Raw genomic sequence first — 18,506 nt, forward strand, 5'->3', positions numbered from 1 at the left:
CTTAGGCAGACTGGCTCTCTTTCAAATTTTTAGTTTATTTTCACTTTAGTTTATTTCTAAAGTATTACCCTTGACTTTACTGCTTCTGCTAAACCTTCTGAAATGAAACAAAGGCAATTCAAAAAGTGTCATATTTACAGCTGAACAAACGTGCTGCTGGATAAACTCTTCTGTCACTACCACATGCTACCTCTGCATCAATTCTGTGATTTTGTATCACATCACTGACAACCAATTTCTTTTGAGTTTCATCATGTTTTTCTTTAAATATACTGCCCTTATTCTGACCACTTCTATCAGAATTAGTTCCTCAAAACAAGGTGTAAAATTTCATTCTATAATTCTATGCATGAGTTCCATGAATATCCATTTTATATTTATTACCTGCATTAAAAGAACAAGCGCAGGCACCATCTATGTCTAAAGTTTGCTATACCTGCCACCTAAAATACCCATTCCTGTCTGAATACACAACCAGTGTAACTGCACATCATGCAAAACAACAAAAATGGGAAGTTATACTCCATATATGTATAATATATCAAAATGCATTCTACTGTCATGTATATCTAAAAAGAGCAAAAAAAATTTTTTTAAAGAATGAATGGATTAGTTTAGCAAAGTTTGTTTAAAAATTGCAATGACAGTGTTGCAAATTTTCTTCCAAAAGAATGAAGGAGTGACCAAGGTCCTCATACTTTTGCTATGAAACATATATGATTTAGACATTTTAACAATGGAACCAATTCTGTATTTTTGGATAAGTCAACCGATAATTTCATTTGAACTAATTCTAAATTTTCAGAATACATCTTGTATATACTCATTATAGAATTCTTCTTAAAAATGCGTATTAAAAACAAAAGGCATTTGTAACCTCAAAAAATAAAAAAATAAAAAGTACCCATTCTCTATTCCATAGTGCCAAGACCCTTTACTTTAACCTCTATTAAAAAAAAAACTACAGAATTCTGCGATGTGCTTACACACATGTATGTGCTCCACCAGAGAAGAGGTTACTTGAAGCCAGAACTCAGAAAACCATTTTCCTGTCCAACTTTGTATACATGGCTTTCCTAAAAATGTACTAAGAATGTACTGCTCTTACTTTTAAAATTTTTGTAGTATTGTGCTAAATTCATTAATCCCTAGTTTTTTATTATAAGGGAAACAGGGGACCTTCCTAACACTCCTAAACAGTTGGTACCTATAAATATTTCTCATGTATAGCAGAGATGTGCTTTGTAAATGAGTTTAATCTTAGCTCTGCAACTTGACATATTTTATCAATTCTAACGTGTAATATTTTTTCATGGTTTATTGTCCCTCAAATTAGTAAGATTCTTATACCTCAAAAGGATGTTAGGTTGTAGTTAGAAGTATTTTGAAAATCTCAGTTATATATAAATAATGTTGTGTCTTAAGACTGATCTACATATATAATATTGGCTTTGTACTTTTGCATTAGATATTTAATTTCACCAAACTTCAACTTCTTCTGCAGTAAAATAAAAGTCACAGTGTCTACCTAATGAGGATTAAATGTAATTATGCCTATATTTTTCCTATTACATTGCTGATAATGCTCCTAAAACAGGGTAACAGCAATAAAAATTTTAGGATTAAAAAAGGCAATCCATTTTGTCGTCATTATCATCACCGGTAACACAATCATCATTGACTTGTTAAACGGAATAGAATTTACATCAAGTTTTAAGTGGCAATTCTGAAACTCCACCTCTTCCTTCTATCCAGTGGTACACTGGTATTAATTTCTACAATATAGATTCATTAAGTTGCCAGAATACATTCTGATTACAGGAAAAAAAAAAAAAAAAAACCATGTCTTGAAAACACTGATCTTCCTAGTGATAAACATTCAAAGAAAAATTACCATATCTATGAAAGGAAATAAAGTGGTAAAAATAAGAGATGAGAAAACACTCTATTAATACCCAAATCAAACAAAAACCAATCATCCTATAAATAATACGAACAGCAATAACTCCTAAGACCACAAGATGGGGTTATGAACCTTTTGAGGCTGTTGCTGTTCCAGGAGCTGCTGTCTGAGATGTTCAAGGTTCTGTTGTTGTAGTTGTTCTGCTATCTGATGAAAAATGGAATTGTTCACAGATTCTGAAACATGAGAACTAAAAGGAAAGTAGAAATATATTTTAAAATCCACTAAAGATAATATGATAATTACTATTTTTTCAAAGGAAAAAAAGCTATCTCAAGAAATCATATTCTATTATAATGTTTGCTTCTAAAATATCAACACAAAAAAGAGAATACCTCAGAATATTAATATGAAGATAAATAAATTCAATAGTATTTTAATGGGTCTGTAACATGTCAGAGATGCTCGGTTGAAGATTTCAGGCTATTAAATACATACACATTAGTGATTTTAAAATAAATCTCAATAAAACACTTTTATAAACAATTTAAAGTATTTAAATAATGTCATTTCAACTCCTTCTCTAACTATGAGATAGTGTGGAATATGCTACATCAATCAGTATGTGTAAAACTTAGAATTATAATTGACCATAAAAAATTTATATACTTAGAAAGCATACCTGTTATTTATTAGGTATGTTGACACAAATGGTATTTAGACAAGAGAAAACAATTTCAACTATGCTCTGGGAAATGCACACTGGAAGAACCTGGAATTCTGGGTTCCATAAGGTAAGAAATGAACTAAAAATTGCCCCCAAGGGCTAGCAGGATTTTGAGAACTTTTGAAACCATTGTGGGGGTTGAGGGGTGGGACACCTTCATCTGGAGCAAATAAACCTAACAAGAAGAACAACAGCTACCTTCAAATACTGAAAGACTAAATCTCAAAATATAATGGAGCAAATTCGTCTCCACGCTTTAAAAAGCAAATCCTGAATCAGTGTGGAAAATAAACGGAATTTAGTTCAAGAAAAGAACATGTAATAACATGTTAAATTAAATGTTAATTTAATTAAATTCTCATTTCTGAAAGGCATTAACACTGGATATTTAAACTATCAGGACTGTTAAGGATATTCTTATATTTTTCTTAGGACACTGATTTACATGATGGGGATTGAAACCAAGGGTGCTCTACCACTAAGCTACATCCTTAGCTCTTTTTAGTTTTTATTTTGAGGCAGAGTTTCCTAAGTTGCCCAGGATGGACTTAAACTTTAACTTCTCCTGCCTAAGCCTCCTAAGCAGCTAGGATTATAGGCATGTGCCATCACATCAAGCAATTTACATAATTTCAAATGTTCTTTCAATTTTTATAATTTATAATCAAAACTTTTAATAATTTTCTCAACGACCCATAACATCAATTCTTATTTCTGATTAGTCTGATGCACTTCCTAGAAGCAGATCTGGCACTAGAAGAAAGTGTCTGTCCTTGTATTGAAAATATTCTTAAATTTAAGTTAAATTAAACAAATAGATGTAAAAACATCACAATTAGCTTTACTCTTTTATTTATCTTTATTTATTTTTATGTGGTGCTGAGGATTGAACCCAGTGCCTCACACATGCTAGGCAAGCACTCTACCACTGATCCACAACCCCAGCCCATAGCTTTACTCTTATTTATCATTTTTCCTATTAAAAAAATTTTGACATAGTACAACTATTTGCAAAACTTGAAAAAGAGTACAAATAATCCAGGGAGACAACAAAACAGCAATTCTGCCACCTTTCTGTATGTAAGAATTTAATAGCCTGACATAACAATCCTAATTGAGTCAAAGTATACTTAGTAGATGGTAACATCCTACCCAATATTTACAAAAGTCACAGAAAAAGAAAAATATAATTCTTACAGTTGAGGTGTTGGAATTTCCTTTTTGGGCTCTTCACTATGCTCAGAATCGTCCCCAAAATCAAACCTATCCATCAACTTCTGGTGGGAGGGGAACATGACAGGGAAAAAGAGACAAATTAAAGTGTTTTACATAAATATTTAAATGTTACTTATATCCCATTAGTTTATCTCTTCATTTAATATGTTTTATATCATTGTATACTATACTCTTTCTAGAGTGAGAGCACCATGACATACATAGTAAGTAGTCCTCTTTATCCAGTTTTGATTTCTGCAGTTTCAGTTATCCAGTCAACAGCAGCCTATTGTCTTGGTTTGTTCATGAGACCATAGTCATATAATTTTCATTATGTTAATGATGTGCCTAATGTATAAAATGTTATTAATGTTAATTAAGCAGACGTTAATTACTATGCCTAATTTATAAATTAAATTTCATTGCAAGTATGCACATACAGGAAGAATGTCCCGTGCATGTGTGTGCGTGCGTGTGTGCGAGTGTGTGTGTGTACAATTTGGTACTATCCACAGTTTTAGGTACCCAGCAGAGGTCCTGGAATATATTCCAAAGGACTAGGGAGATCTACTGTATCGTCTTAAATAACAAAACAAATTATAAAATAGACAATATAATCACTGACACTAATCTTACATAAGACTAAGGATGAAAATAATGAAGTGGTCTGCCATGTCAATACAGCTTGGTAACATCTAGAAGCATAAACAATGCATCTATCCCTTGATAGAACATGAAGATCCTCATCTTCATATGTTCTGTCACCTTCTGAATATTCAACTTAAAGGCTTTTTATGTGGGCAAGCTATTCAGATTAAGTAAGACTTGGAAGCTGCTGCCTCAATGGAAAATACACTGACCATTTAGCTTCAGTTTAAAAAAAGTATTTTAAACATCTGAAGAGGAATTTTTAAAGTCTAAATCTTTTTTAAATTTAATATATTTTCTACAGTACAGTGTATATCGACAGAATATGATAAAACACAATTTATAGAATCCACATGACACTTCACACAATTTAACACTGCCTATTGAATGCATCCAATATTTTAATGACTACCTTGTTGAAAGGGACTCCCTGATCCAAGGGAGTGAGCGTGTTGGCTGCTGCAGCTGCAGCTGTAAGCTGTGCTGTGAGAGCCTGCAATTGAACCACAAGACCAGCATCCAGGGCCTGGAGGATGGAAGGCTGCGGTTTCTGCTGCTGTATCTGTAAGGTCTGTATTAACTGTTGAAGCTAGAGGAAAAATAATTATTATAAAACAGTTGTTGGAATTTACTCATAAGAGTGCCCATGTAAAACTTTTAGTTAATAAATTTAATCATTCTACAATCTTAGGCAATCAAAAAAGTCTTTCCTAGTATGCATATACAACACAGTCCTTAGTAAGTCTGTCTTCTAGGAAGTCAGGAAACTTTAAATAAAATAAAGCACTTATACCACAACAACCAGAAAAGGGACTCCTGACAAGATAAATAATACTTTTCACTATGCTTCTCACCCCTTCTTCAATTAACTCCAAGAAGGGATAAGCACTGACAACAGCAGAGCTTTTGTTATCATTCAGACATATCATCTAAGAACATATCCTGAAAGGAGAGTAATTAAGAAATTTATTCTTACAGCCAACTTTGAGACTAAAAAACAAGTTATTAACAATGAAGAGTGTCAAGTACAGTAAAAAGAAACCCACTTCCTACTATTTACTCACCTTTGCTAAAAAACTTGTAAGATCCATAAATAAGAAATCCCTACATTCATCACAGAAATAATACATAATTGAGTTCTAAATCTGTAATAGGCACATTGGTGCAGTTGGAGAGGAGGAGTAACTTCTACCACATGGTAGAACTATGATTAACTATTAATTATTTTAAATAGCCATTAGAGATTTTTAACATTCCCAACAAAAAGAAATTTAAAAAAGGACTGAGGTAATGGATATGCCAATTACCCTGAACTGATCATTACACATTATATACATACATATATACACATATATAACTTGTAAGTATGCAAAATTACTATGTGTCAATTAAAAATGAAAATCATTTTGAAAAAGCCCTAAACCTGAAGTATATATGAAAATTATCAATTTATATTTGAAAAAGAGAACAGCAAACTGATTGTCAAGACATCTGTATTCCCTTAAGTTCAACTTTTAGTATGAGAAAGTACAAATAACATGCAAGATGACAGTAAATAAAACCATTCATGTCTATTCTAAAATAGCAACATTAGGGTACAAACTAGAACCATTTAACCACCAAGCATCTTCTTCAAAACTACTATTGGGATAAAAAAGAAAATGCAAAACTACATGAGAGTTAACTAACTGCACCCCAGAAGCTCCAGAATGACTAAGACCAATAAATACATATAAGATATAAATTCTCCACATTACTGTGGTGAAGAAAGTAAGGAAAAGGACAACGAGAATAGAAAGGGAAACAAAAAAATACCATATTTATCCTTTATACATTTTAACTATTCCTTTTGACATCGCCATTTTTCCCAGCCACACTGTTATTCTTTCAGTCACCCAAATTCAAAATTACCTCAGCATTTTTTTCCTCTACTGCCATCATGTTGTGTCAATATCTTCATTATCTGTGTGTAATTAACCCTCCTTGTACTATTTTCTTTGGAAAGCAATAAAAATAACTCTATACTTCTGGAAAATTTATATAAAAAATATTTACTTAGTAGCATCTTTTAAAATGAGAATATGCTTTATATAAACTATTGTAAAGGGATTACCACAAAATAATTTTATCATTTCAGCTAATACTGGTCCATAATCAGTTTCCCAAATGTTTCAAAAATGTAGAAACTCTCGTGTGCATGTATCAATATGTAATAATGAATCCCACCATTATGTATAATTATAATGCACCAATAAAAAATATTTTTTTTACAATATGCACAAACTGGGCTGGGGTTGTAGATCAGTGGTGGAGCAGTTGCCTAGTACATGTGAGGCACTGGGTTCAATCCCTCCAGACCACATTTAAAAAGGTACTGTGTCTGTCTACAATTTAAAAAATGCAGAAACTGTATCCAGTCTAAGACTACTCATTGAGTTGATTTTTATACTTTTAAAAAGACTGGACAGGCCTCACATTTTTGAGCTTATCTTTTCAGAGAATTCAGAATCTTAATATTTTCCCCATTGTCATTACCTGTCTTTCAATATCACTACTACTAAAAGGAAGATATTCCCTATCTCTAGACTTCTCTCCATCTTATTTAAGATACTAATCAGATCATTTGGCTTCAGTATACAGATTTATCCATTCCCCATTGCTCAGTAAATGAATTGTCATTTCTCAATTTGCTTTCTATGGTTTTCAAAACCAACTCTGTTATACCTCTGTCATTAATTCCACAAAAATATACTGAATACCTACTATCATCTAGACATAGTGGAAAAAAAACAACAGACAAAAATCCTAGGCCTAGTACAACATACATAGTACAGCAGGAAGAGATGAAGTAACATCATCATCCAAAAAATAAATGAATTATATAATGTCATATAAGGTAGTAAATGCTAAGGAAGGAAATAAAGGTGAGAGCCAAAGTAAAAAAGATGAAAAGTCCAGTTTATAATATTAAACACCAGTCACTGAAGGTCTTATTAGGATGACATTTAAACAACTTGCGGGAGAATGAAACCATATGAATATACGAGGAAAGACAGTTTTCAGTATAGGAATCACCAAGTACAAATATCTTGAGGCAGGATTATAAGTAGTATAGGTAAGCAATGGCAGAAAGGCAGGTGTGGCTAGGGTGGAACAAATCAGAGGGAAAAAGAAGTAATGAAAGAAACAAATAACACTAAGGAGGGGTCAATATAAACAAAACACTTATCTCTAATTTAGAGAAAATGATGGACTGGTGATGAAAATAGAAGGAAACAAGAAATCAAGTTGAGAACATAAAAAGGTTAGTGAAGTGACTGTTAAAGCTTTTACTGAGTCAAACAGGGAGCTACTGTAGTAGAGCTAGGGTGAAAGCCCCATAAGAGGCAGCTGCAACAAAACAGATAATAATGTAGCTCAAGACTAGTAATGAGGTAGTGAGAGTCAATGGATTCAGAATATAAGTAGACGATTTCTTTCTTTCTAGGGTCTCACACATGCTAGGCAAGCTCTCTAACACTGAATTATATCTCCAGTTATATAAGACTTAAGACATCAGATATGATGAATTAAAGAAATGAATCAAGGATAAGTCACTTTGAATCTGATGGGCTCCATGTTTTTGAGCTCAAGAAAAAGAAGCATTTCTGAATTGATCTCTCAATGCAAAAAATAAAGGAAGAAACTGGAAGGATACTTATCTCCAACTAATATGAGAAATATGCAGGTGGAGAAGGTTTTGTTTGAAAGACTGAGAATCCACCTTTTACTCAGGAGTCTCTCTGTTTACATAACTCAACCTCGGTATCCCTTTCTTACCTATACTTTAAAAACAAACTGTCATTTGTACAAAAGAACTTTCCCTGAAACAATTATTTAAGCCAAGGCATTATCCCTAATTTTGAATTTCCAAAGTTTTTTAATTTTTCTCAGGATTGTTATTCATTTTTCATTTTAATTATATTCATGTATTCCAATTATCTATTAGACTTTAGGCTTCAAGAGGCCAAAGAATATGTCTTGTTTATCTTGAATACCCTACCGCAAAGCCCAAAAACTCAAACACTGTAAGTGCTATCACTGCATCTAGATAGTGCAGTAAGAAAAATATATAGGACATAGGAACTTAAAGCAAAGATACAGAATTACCATTAGTTGCAAATAATATGATTTAACTGGAAAATGAAATAAATTGAAAATAGAAATTAGACTGACACTGGAAACAAAAATCCAATCTACTCAAATATATTTACAGAAACCTACAAACTATGAAGAAACTACATTTAATAAGTTACAAAACCTAAGATATAAACAATAAAGTATAAATAACTAAATATTGTAAAGATATCTCTCCCACACACACACACCTCAAATCAATGGATAAACATAGCATGATTCTCCTCTGCTCCTAACAGTAGAGCCACAGCAATCTGCTTTCTATTCCTACAATACCACACACTATTTCCCATCTTCAAGATGTTGACACATGCAATTCTCTCTGCTTCCTGTCATCCCATCCTGCTAGGACTATTCTCAAAAGTCTCAATTCAAATACCAGTTCCTCAAAGCGCATCTTCTGGGGCATCCTTTCTCTAGTTTTCACCCCTAGCCCAACTTGGTAACTATATCCACTTAACCTTTTCTAAGACAATTATGACTACCTAAAGTAATTTTGTCATTTTTTTTATTGTCTGTCTCCCCTAAGACACCTATCCCTAAGATAAAAGAGCACCCCATCCATTTTGTGACTGGGGTTGCAATAGCACCTAATAATGTTTGGCATAAACTAATGCTAAAAATTAGGATTCTGCCAAACAATTTTTTAATAAAATATTTATTTATTTAGAGTGGGGTACTGGGTATTGAACTCAAGGTTGCTTTACCGCTAAGTTACATCCCCAGACCTTTTTATCTTTTTAATTTGAGACAGAGTCTCAATAAGTTGACAAGCCTGGCCTCAAACGTGCAATCCCTCCTGCCTCGGCCTCCCAGGTCACTGAAATTAAAGGCATGTTTCACCATTCCTGGCATAAAAATTTTTAATGACATGAGAGTAACTGTGATGAATTCCTAAATGAAAAGTGGAAGCTATATACAGAGTAACTTATATAGTGATTCTATTTTCAGAAAACTAAAAAAAATACTTATCTCTAGGTGGTATATTATATAACAGTACATTAGGAAAATAATGAATTATACATCGTTCTCAACATAAGAAAAAACCTGCTCACCTGTTGGCCTTGAGGACTTTGTAAGATCTGAGCAACCGCCGCAAGTGTATCTGTATTTGTTATCTGAGATACCCATGGATCAGGAAGGCCTTGGACCACATTAGCTGGAGTAACAGGTGTCACAGGTGTTCCTTTTTAAAAAGACATCACACAGCCCACCAAATACAGAAGTAAATAAATACAACTTGAAAAAGTTGAGGAATTTGTTCTATTACTTTTATAAAACATAGACAAATGTATATCAATATTTTTATTTTATTGTCAGCATTTAGAAAAACCATTTTAAAATCCTTCATGTAATTAGGTTTAAAAAAAAAAAAAAAACAACCAAAGGGATTGTTCATACTTCTCCTCAGTGAACTAAGATAGTACTTTAATAAAGTGTATGTAGCATCATTAAAAACTGAGCTAAGAGTTTAACGAAGCTTACTTAAGAGCCATTAAAAACATTATGAAGGGGCTGAGGTTGTGGCTCAATGGTAAAGCACGTGTTTATTAGCACGTGTTTATTAGCACATGCGAGCCCTGGGTTCAATCCTCAGCACCACATTAAAAAAAAATTAAATTAAAGTATTGTGTTCAACTACTTCAAAATAAATAAATAAATAAATAAATAAAAACATTAGAAGACATTCAACAACATAAGAAATAAGAAAAATACAATTTTGATGGAAACAGAACTTACAAAACTATTTTTTTTCAATAAATGCACAAAAACTAAATGTGAATGAAAATGTTACCAAATTCAATTCTTGGAATTGTGATAAAAATTTTTAAATGTCATTTAAATACCCTAAGAAAACATGATTTTGAGATTATTATTAAAGCATTCTTGGCATTATCAAACAATTTAAGGTTCTTTGTAAAGATTAAGTTAACCTCATTTCCTGTAAATATAAAGCTGATTTATATCAAGTGTTAAGAGGTTACAGACAACCCAAATAATCTGGAAAAACCTAAATGACACACTCATTTTCCAAAGTTCATTATATTTATGTTTCTTGGGATAAGAAAAAAAAAAAAGCTTTCAGAATGAGAGAATTATACAGAAACAACCAAGGCTGGCACACGCCTGTAATCCCAGGTACTCAGGAGGCTGAAGCAGGAGGATCACAAATTTGAGGCCAGCCTCAGCAACTTAAAAGGACTGGACGAAATGGTACACATCTGTAACCCAGTAATTCAAGTGGCTGAGGCAGAAAAATCACAAGTTCAAAGCTATCCTCAACAATTTAGCGAGGCCCTGAGCAACTTAGCAAGACCTAGTCTCAAAATAAAAAATGAAAAAAGCTAGGGGGATAGGGGATGTGGCTCAATGATAGAGCACTCCTAGGTTCAATCCTACTTTAAAACACACACACACACACACACACACACACACACACACAAATACATGGTTTTATTTTTCCTTTGAATTATATTTTCTTTCAATTATCTAATATAGCATCACAATTTTCCAATGGTGTAGAATTGTTATTGTACATATGAATAACCATGTGAAAATATGAGAATATTTAGAAATCAAATCTATATTGTAGCAATATACCTGGGGTGTTGCTCATAGCAGCAGTAGTACTGGCCAAAACAGGTGTGACAACTGGAGGAGGAATCCCTGCTGCCATATCCAAAAGCGGTTGAATAATCTCACTCTTAAATACATTATTCTTCTGCCATAAGTTTAAAACTCTCACTATTTTACTCTAGAGAAAAAAAAAGAAATAAGACATTTTGATTTTTTGCTTTCAAAACATTAGTATAATCATTTCATAAGGGCTTTTAGGGTGCTGGATGGGAAGAAGAGATGAAAACACTTCTGGGGTACTTTCTACCACTGAAAATTTGTTTCTACCATTTTGCATTTGCTAATCTTATCTCAGTTGAAGGGGGAAAACATTAGTTTTAATAGACATACGATATAAATGAAAGCTACACTTAGCTGAAAGCAGACACAACAACTAGTCTCTATCTCCCACGAAATTCTAATGAGCTTAATTTAATACTATGGTTGCCTATAGAACTGTATTAAGTATTCCAAACAGAGTTAGGATTCATCTCAGTACTAAATTTAAAGTTAATTTTAACTTTGTCTCATAAAATGTTTATCTTTTGAGCAAATAAGTAACTTCAGGACAAAGTCCTTTACTAATGTGACTCTTACAAATTTTCATTTTAAAAACTATTTAAATATAGGAGAGGGCATTTCTTCATATAAGAATTTAACCAAGGGCTGGGGATGTGAGCTCACTAATGGAGACATGCACAGCATGCATGAAGCCCTGAGTTCGATCCTGCCATCAGAAGAAAAAAAAACAAACATATTTTTAACAAATTAATCCTTTCTTTCAGCACCACATAAAAATAAAGATACTGTGTCCACTTAAAACTAAAAAATATAAAAAAAGAGAATGTCTCAAGATATTCTACAAGATATTTCTAAGCACCTTGTCATAAATTCTACTTCCCTGTTGATGCTTTAAACCAGAGACATACACACTTCTGTCTGAACAGAATGTGAAATATAACCTCTCTTCACTCTCCACCTTCCCCCTTCATTATTCTTCCCTACTCTCCCCCTGTTGCATAATGCCAATCCCATAACAGCATTACTTAATGTAGCACACAGAATGTTAAATCCCATTATAAATGAATAATACTCTACATTTATTTATTTCACTTACCATAATCGAAAGTCTTTACCATTCTATTAAAAAAAAAAAAGCCTGCTTGCTACTAACAAGCAGATTTACATATCTGAACCATCTGAGTAATTTGCTTTTTCTCTTTCTCGTAGGCCCTTTAATAGCAGTATTGAATCCAATTTACTCTTACTCCCCCTAAAGGTCCTCAGCATTGCTCAACTCAACCCAATCAAATACATACATACACAGATATCTCAAATTTTTGTTTTAATCTCACCCTTTTCTAGATCCCTTATGTATGAGTACTTCATATTTTTGGTAAGGCTCCACTCAATCATATAACATTCATGTAGCTGCTATAAAATTCATGAAATACATGCTATCTACATAACCTTTCTCATTAACCTTGGTCTTAAGCCAAAAGTGTCAATTTAAAAAAGTATATTTGTTAAACCCTCAGTTCCCTTATCTATAAAGATGAGACTGTATACCATAAGTATTCTTGGGTTTCTTTTCTCAATTTCAAATTGTATCAAACTGTTTAGGTTGACCAGTATTTTGAAGGTCTTGAAAATCTTAACCACTCCCATTGTGAACATCTTGGCAGAGAGCTATATCTTACTTACTTACAGTTCTTCTTATAGCAACACTATAAAATGGCACTTCACTTTAATTATGCATACCCTAATCTTGCTCCAAAAGCGATTAAGTGAAATTTCATTCAGTTGTAAAATTCTGTTTAATTGTATTGTTGCCTATCTCCTGTTATATTCTGAGTATTATAAACACAGAAGCTATAAAGATAGGTATCACCAACTTCTATTTCTTGGATAATTCTGAAGTCTAAAAGCATAATTAATAGTATTTAGAGAAAACTTGGTAATCAGAAAAAATTCTATATATCTCCATTGATTATGTGATAATTTGCCCGAAAGCTTCAGATTTACACAAGCACAACAATATGCCCAATTAAGAAGAATGTCTCTCAGCCTGGAGTTGTGGCTCAGTGGTAGAGTGTTCGCCTAGCACCCCTGAGGCACTGGGTTCGATCCTCAGTACCACATAAAATAAAGATACTGTGTCCACTTAAAACTAAAAAATATTAAAAAAGAGAATGTCTCAAGATATTCTACAATGTTTTTTTTTAAGTAACATCAACTGGCCTGTTTTTCTTAAAACCTTGCTTAATGAAATACAAATATTTCAAACACACAGAATATACACTTAATCACCATTTCGTTGATACTGACACTGAACAATTTGATTCACAACTTTTTAAACACATAAAAGTTTATTGTAAACAATAACCAAGTAGATTTGGTACAAATTATTGTGGGACTCCGTAATTAGGGGGAAAAAAGAGGCCATTAATATGTATTCAAAAATAGCACTAATTAAATGAATACGTTTTATAACAGTAACAGACCAATTTTCAGAATAAAGATCTGGTTTATTTTTAAGCTCCTCGTACTATTATGTTTATATATTTTTAAATTATGTCCAAATCACATTAATATGCAAATTTTTCAAATGAAACATAAGAAAACAACACAACAAGGAGGGCGCAGTGAGTGCCTGACTATAATCCTAGCCATCTGGAGGCTAGGGCAGGAGATCACAAATTCAAGGTAAGCCTTGGCAAGACAGCAAGACCCAGCAATTAGGTGACTCTCTCAAAATATAAAAGGGGCAGTGGGGTGTTGGGGATGCAGCTCAGCAGTAAAGCTGGTACTAGATCAACCCCCAGCACAAAAAAAAGAAAATTACACAACAAATGTTTAATAACTTCAGATTTGACGACTACTTCTTTATAAAAGATAGGCACTTAGAAAGTTCTGTGCCTTACACAAGAATCAACCCAGTTTCTAAGACATTTACCCGTCATGTTATTCAAAATAACTACTACTTAACAACTATCATTCTAAAAATCTACATACATACACATAATGCCCCTCATTTATTATCGAAATTACAGCATTAATATAATCTTACTTCCTAGAGTTTTCAAAATCAAAAGGCCCTATTCCATAAACACTTATAAAATAAGAGATATTACATTATGAGATACACAAATTGAAGACTGATTTGTTCATTGTAACTGACAGAAATCAAAGTCCAAATAATGAAATTTCTAAGTCAAGATGTTGAGTTACTTTTTAAAATGCTGATATAAAATTTCAAAATTGCAAAGTGCCTATTTTAACAGTCAATTAAGATGGGCCACTTAAAATCTTAAACATTCTTTCAGCCTTTCTAAGTATCGAAGTATCAAAATTAAAAAAATTAACTGTCAAGAAGTTATATCCAAAAATAGTTCACTAAAAATATAACATAATAAATTTATCTGTTATCTATTCATTATAACAAGGTTTTCTTCTTCCAGCTCAATATTCTATTTTAGCTATTAAAAATAAAACTACCTATAATGATAGTTTGTTCATAACTGTTAAATCCATGTGACTGACATCAGTATACCTGGGTATTTGTGATGGCAACACTATTATTTTGTACTGCCTATTTTATTGTGTAAAGTAACCTATGAAATATTGTCATATTTTATATATAAATGTCCTTTTTAAATAAATAAAACTACCTAGAAATGAGTTCCATTAGTCTTCACCCATTCTTACCTTTTGCTAACTAATCAACATTGCATTCAACCTTGTCAAAACCCACACCTAAATATCCAAATCAGCATCAAAATGAGTAACCTAAAATTTAAGGGCAAATATAAAAATAAACAACTCTTCTTTATTCTGCCTTTGGGTCCAAAACTCTTGTTACTTGTTAATTACAGAATATATACATATTCAGATTTCAAAGATTTAATAGCAATGGTTTCTAACACTTTTAATAAAATTGTACCATAACAAAACAATTTTGATATACAATTACTTTCTATGAATTACTTGGCAAAACCATTTTCCATGAACAATGAAAAGGAAAATATCAACTCAAATATCACAATCCTAAAATAGTCCTAGATTTGAATAAGTGCTTAATATAATTCCAAAAGATATTGTAGCCAATTTCTTTAACAGCAGTTGCTTCAAATAAATTAAAACCTAGCAAAAATCAACATTTTTTCACTCTTCAAGGAATTCTAAGAACAAAAAATGAATGTGGATATTGTAATGATTAAATATTTGAATTTAGAATAATCTAAACACCAAGCAAAAGAGCACCATACCTTGTCATCCCCAGGACAACGATATAAATTCTGAAAAGTGCTAATGATGTTATTACTAAATCGGGGTGCGAACACATCCTTTTCTTGACCAAACTGATGTCTGGATTGTCTCACAATGGAGTCAATAACATAAAGTCCAGGTACCTTGTATTCTGGTTTACACTGATGAGAAAAAGAGTGGGAAGGGAAGAAAACAAAGGTAAAAATCATCATAAATCCTATAGAAGTACATAAACACTGCTCATGCTGTAATGAATATTCAAACACTGAGTATTCCACACCATATGTCTCTGGAATGGCATTTTAAAGAATCTACTTTGGCTATGTTCCTCATTCAGTTCAACTGTCAGTCATCCAAGTTCCAAAATAGTACTGCATAACTGATTTCAATGAAAAAAAAATTATAAATAAGGTATTGTTATGATATTTAAATTTGCATAATGATTTTGAAAAGCTACGGGAAAAAAAAGCAAATTAAGGACAGGACTCTAAAAAATTCATTGCCTACATGTATTAGATTTCAATATAAAACACATAACAAAGGGTTTCTAGGGCTGGGGATGTGGCTTAAGCGGTAGTGCGCTTGCCGGGCATGCGCGTGGCGCTGCGTTCGATCCTCAGCACCACAAATAAAGATGTTGTCTCTGCTGAAAACTAAAAAATAAATATTAAAAAATTCTCTCTCTCTCTCTCTCTCTCTCTGAAAAAAAAAAAAGATTTCTATACTAATTCAAAAACAAACAACAAATGGCAAGTTATACCATTCTAAATACATGGAACCCAAAGTTTCAAACGTTTTTCAAATACCCCAACTATAAGAGATAAGACATTACCATTATAATTCTGGGAATTTATCCTATGAAAACATTTTCAAGAACTCTCCTGGGTTATTTCTCAATCATATTGTGAAATTATAAGTCCCCGACTTTTTAACTACAGGCTTTTTTGTCCTACAGCAAGTAAGTCAACACAATGAAGAATCCTTCTTTTAAAAAAAAAAAACTGAAGCTTATTTCTCCTATTTTTGTTTCCATTCCAAAAACATAAAAAAAGACTGCCTATCAGCATATATTAGAATAAAAGAAAATTATGGTTACAGAGCAAGTTCGTTTTTTAGTAGTATAAAAGCTTAAATATTTTCACCTAAAGTTATTTTCTGGCACATATGGCATTAAAACAAAACTGTATTAGAAGAATGTTCTTGGAAATCTGAGTATTATCACTGATACAAGAATCCCCAACCCAGGCTGGGGCTGTAGTTCAGTGGCAAAGTACTTGCCTAGCTGGGTTTGATCCTTAGTACCACATAAAAATAAGTAAATAAATAAAATAAAGGCTTCCTGACAATCTACAACTACAAAAAAAAAAATTAAAAAAAAAAAGAAAAACCCAAACCCATCCCTAACACACACACACACACACACACACACACACACATTCTAACTGGGATTTTCAGCCAAAACAATGTTTGATTTCACTCTTCAAAAAGGCTAGGTGGCATTTAGTTTGTTCCTTAAAACCCTTTTTAAGAACCTATCTGGGGGCTGGGGATGTGGCTCAAGCGGTAGCGCGCTCGCCTGGCATGCGTGCGGCCCAGGTTCAATCCTCAGCACCACATACAAACAAAGATGTTGTGTCCGCCGTAAACTAAAAAATAAATATTAAAATTAAAAAAAAAAGAACCTATCTGGTAAGGGTCTTTATTAAGCTGGAAAAAAATGCAGAGAACTTTAACTGTAATTCAAAGAGTCTGTTAGGAGAGATGTGGGCTATTACATGCTTGAAGTATTTCATAAAAGAGCAATAAATTAGTGTTTGGACATTAAAGACTTAGAGTAAACTGAAGGATCAAAAAACTTTGTTTTGACGTTTCTGTTTTTAAATGTCTCAAGGAGTTAAGGCTTTCCCTCATGTCAAAAAACTGACTTATTTTTCTTCACTTTATCCATCTAGCCAAGGTTAACTTCCTTTCACTATCATACATTCAAAGAATTAACTATCTACCCTAGCTAACAATACCCGTCAGTAAATAAAACTTTCTTAACTTAATGAAAACCAGAACATCGTCCACTTTGGTAAATACACACACACACACACACACACACACACACACACACACACACACACTATTCCCCAGTGCTAGAAACACAGATCAGTGCTTAATAATTATTTACTGACTGGCATTTAAACTTTCCCAAAGGCAGAAAACAATCTTATACATAATGCATTATTTTACACAAATGATTATCTTGAGTAAGACTGAACAGAACTTATGCTGATAAGAGTTTTAAAAATTAATGTATGAGTAATACAATAATTAATGTGGTGTCTTTTAAAAAAATTAGTATCCAAACATCATTACTATGTTGAGGCTTTTTTTAATATCTTTATTTTGTTTATTTTTATGTGGTGCTGAGGATCAAACTCAGTGCCTCACATGTGCAAGGCAAGCGCTCTGCACTGAGCCACAACCCCAGTCCCAAATGTGGTTGTCTTTTTTAATCTTTTCCTTTTATTTATACCAAAAATTCTGACCATAAACTTAATTCAGAATAATGATGAGTGTATGCTATAAACAATTTCCTTTCATGGCCATCTGTGAAGATTCTAAAGCTTCAAAAATATATTGGCAGATTTATTAGTGAATAGTAACACCTAAAGAAAAACATTCTTTCTTCCACAGTTACCTTCAGACATACTCTACACCAACATGTTGTGTCTCAGAATTTTTTATACTACTGTTTTGGATATTTTTCCACATAAGAGGGCAGAAAAACGATTTAAGTACAATTTAATATTTAAATATTAATAACTTTAAATAACCACAGCAAATTAAGTCAAAGAAATATGTTGTTCAAATTTTTATTATATTAGACTGAAAACAAGAATGTCTAAGTCTCTCCAATGGCAGGGCATGTTATATTTTGACTCTTGAAATAATTTTTTAAAAACT

General features: G+C 32.5%; 1 protein-coding gene across 8 annotated transcripts in view; it reads right to left on the bottom strand.

The window, feature by feature from the left end:
• Scaf8 (SR-related CTD associated factor 8) overlaps nucleotides 1–18,506 on the bottom strand; it is a 189,074-nt gene that overhangs the window by 132,862 nt on the left and 37,706 nt on the right. For 7 of the 8 annotated variants that reach the window (XR_003301280.2, XM_026393816.2, XM_026393818.2 and 4 more), the window contains 6 exons: nucleotides 15,554–15,715; nucleotides 11,271–11,424; nucleotides 9,725–9,855; nucleotides 4,906–5,082; nucleotides 3,828–3,907; nucleotides 2,036–2,153 (listed from right to left, as the gene is read on the bottom strand). Coding sequence is in view for 7 of the 8 variants with exons in the window: in XM_026393816.2 (XP_026249601.1) it covers nucleotides 2,036–2,153; nucleotides 3,828–3,907; nucleotides 4,906–5,082; nucleotides 9,725–9,855; nucleotides 11,271–11,424; nucleotides 15,554–15,715 (822 nt within the window). In the remaining variant the exon portion in view is untranslated. The remainder of the gene's footprint in view (nucleotides 1–2,035; nucleotides 2,154–3,827; nucleotides 3,908–4,905; nucleotides 5,083–9,724; nucleotides 9,856–11,270; nucleotides 11,425–15,553; nucleotides 15,716–18,506) is intronic. The other variant, XM_026393819.2, reaches the window with a different exon arrangement.

This window comes from Urocitellus parryii, chromosome 8 (genome assembly GCF_045843805.1).
Source record: "Urocitellus parryii isolate mUroPar1 chromosome 8, mUroPar1.hap1, whole genome shotgun sequence".
Lineage (NCBI taxonomy): Eukaryota > Metazoa > Chordata > Mammalia > Rodentia > Sciuridae > Urocitellus > Urocitellus parryii.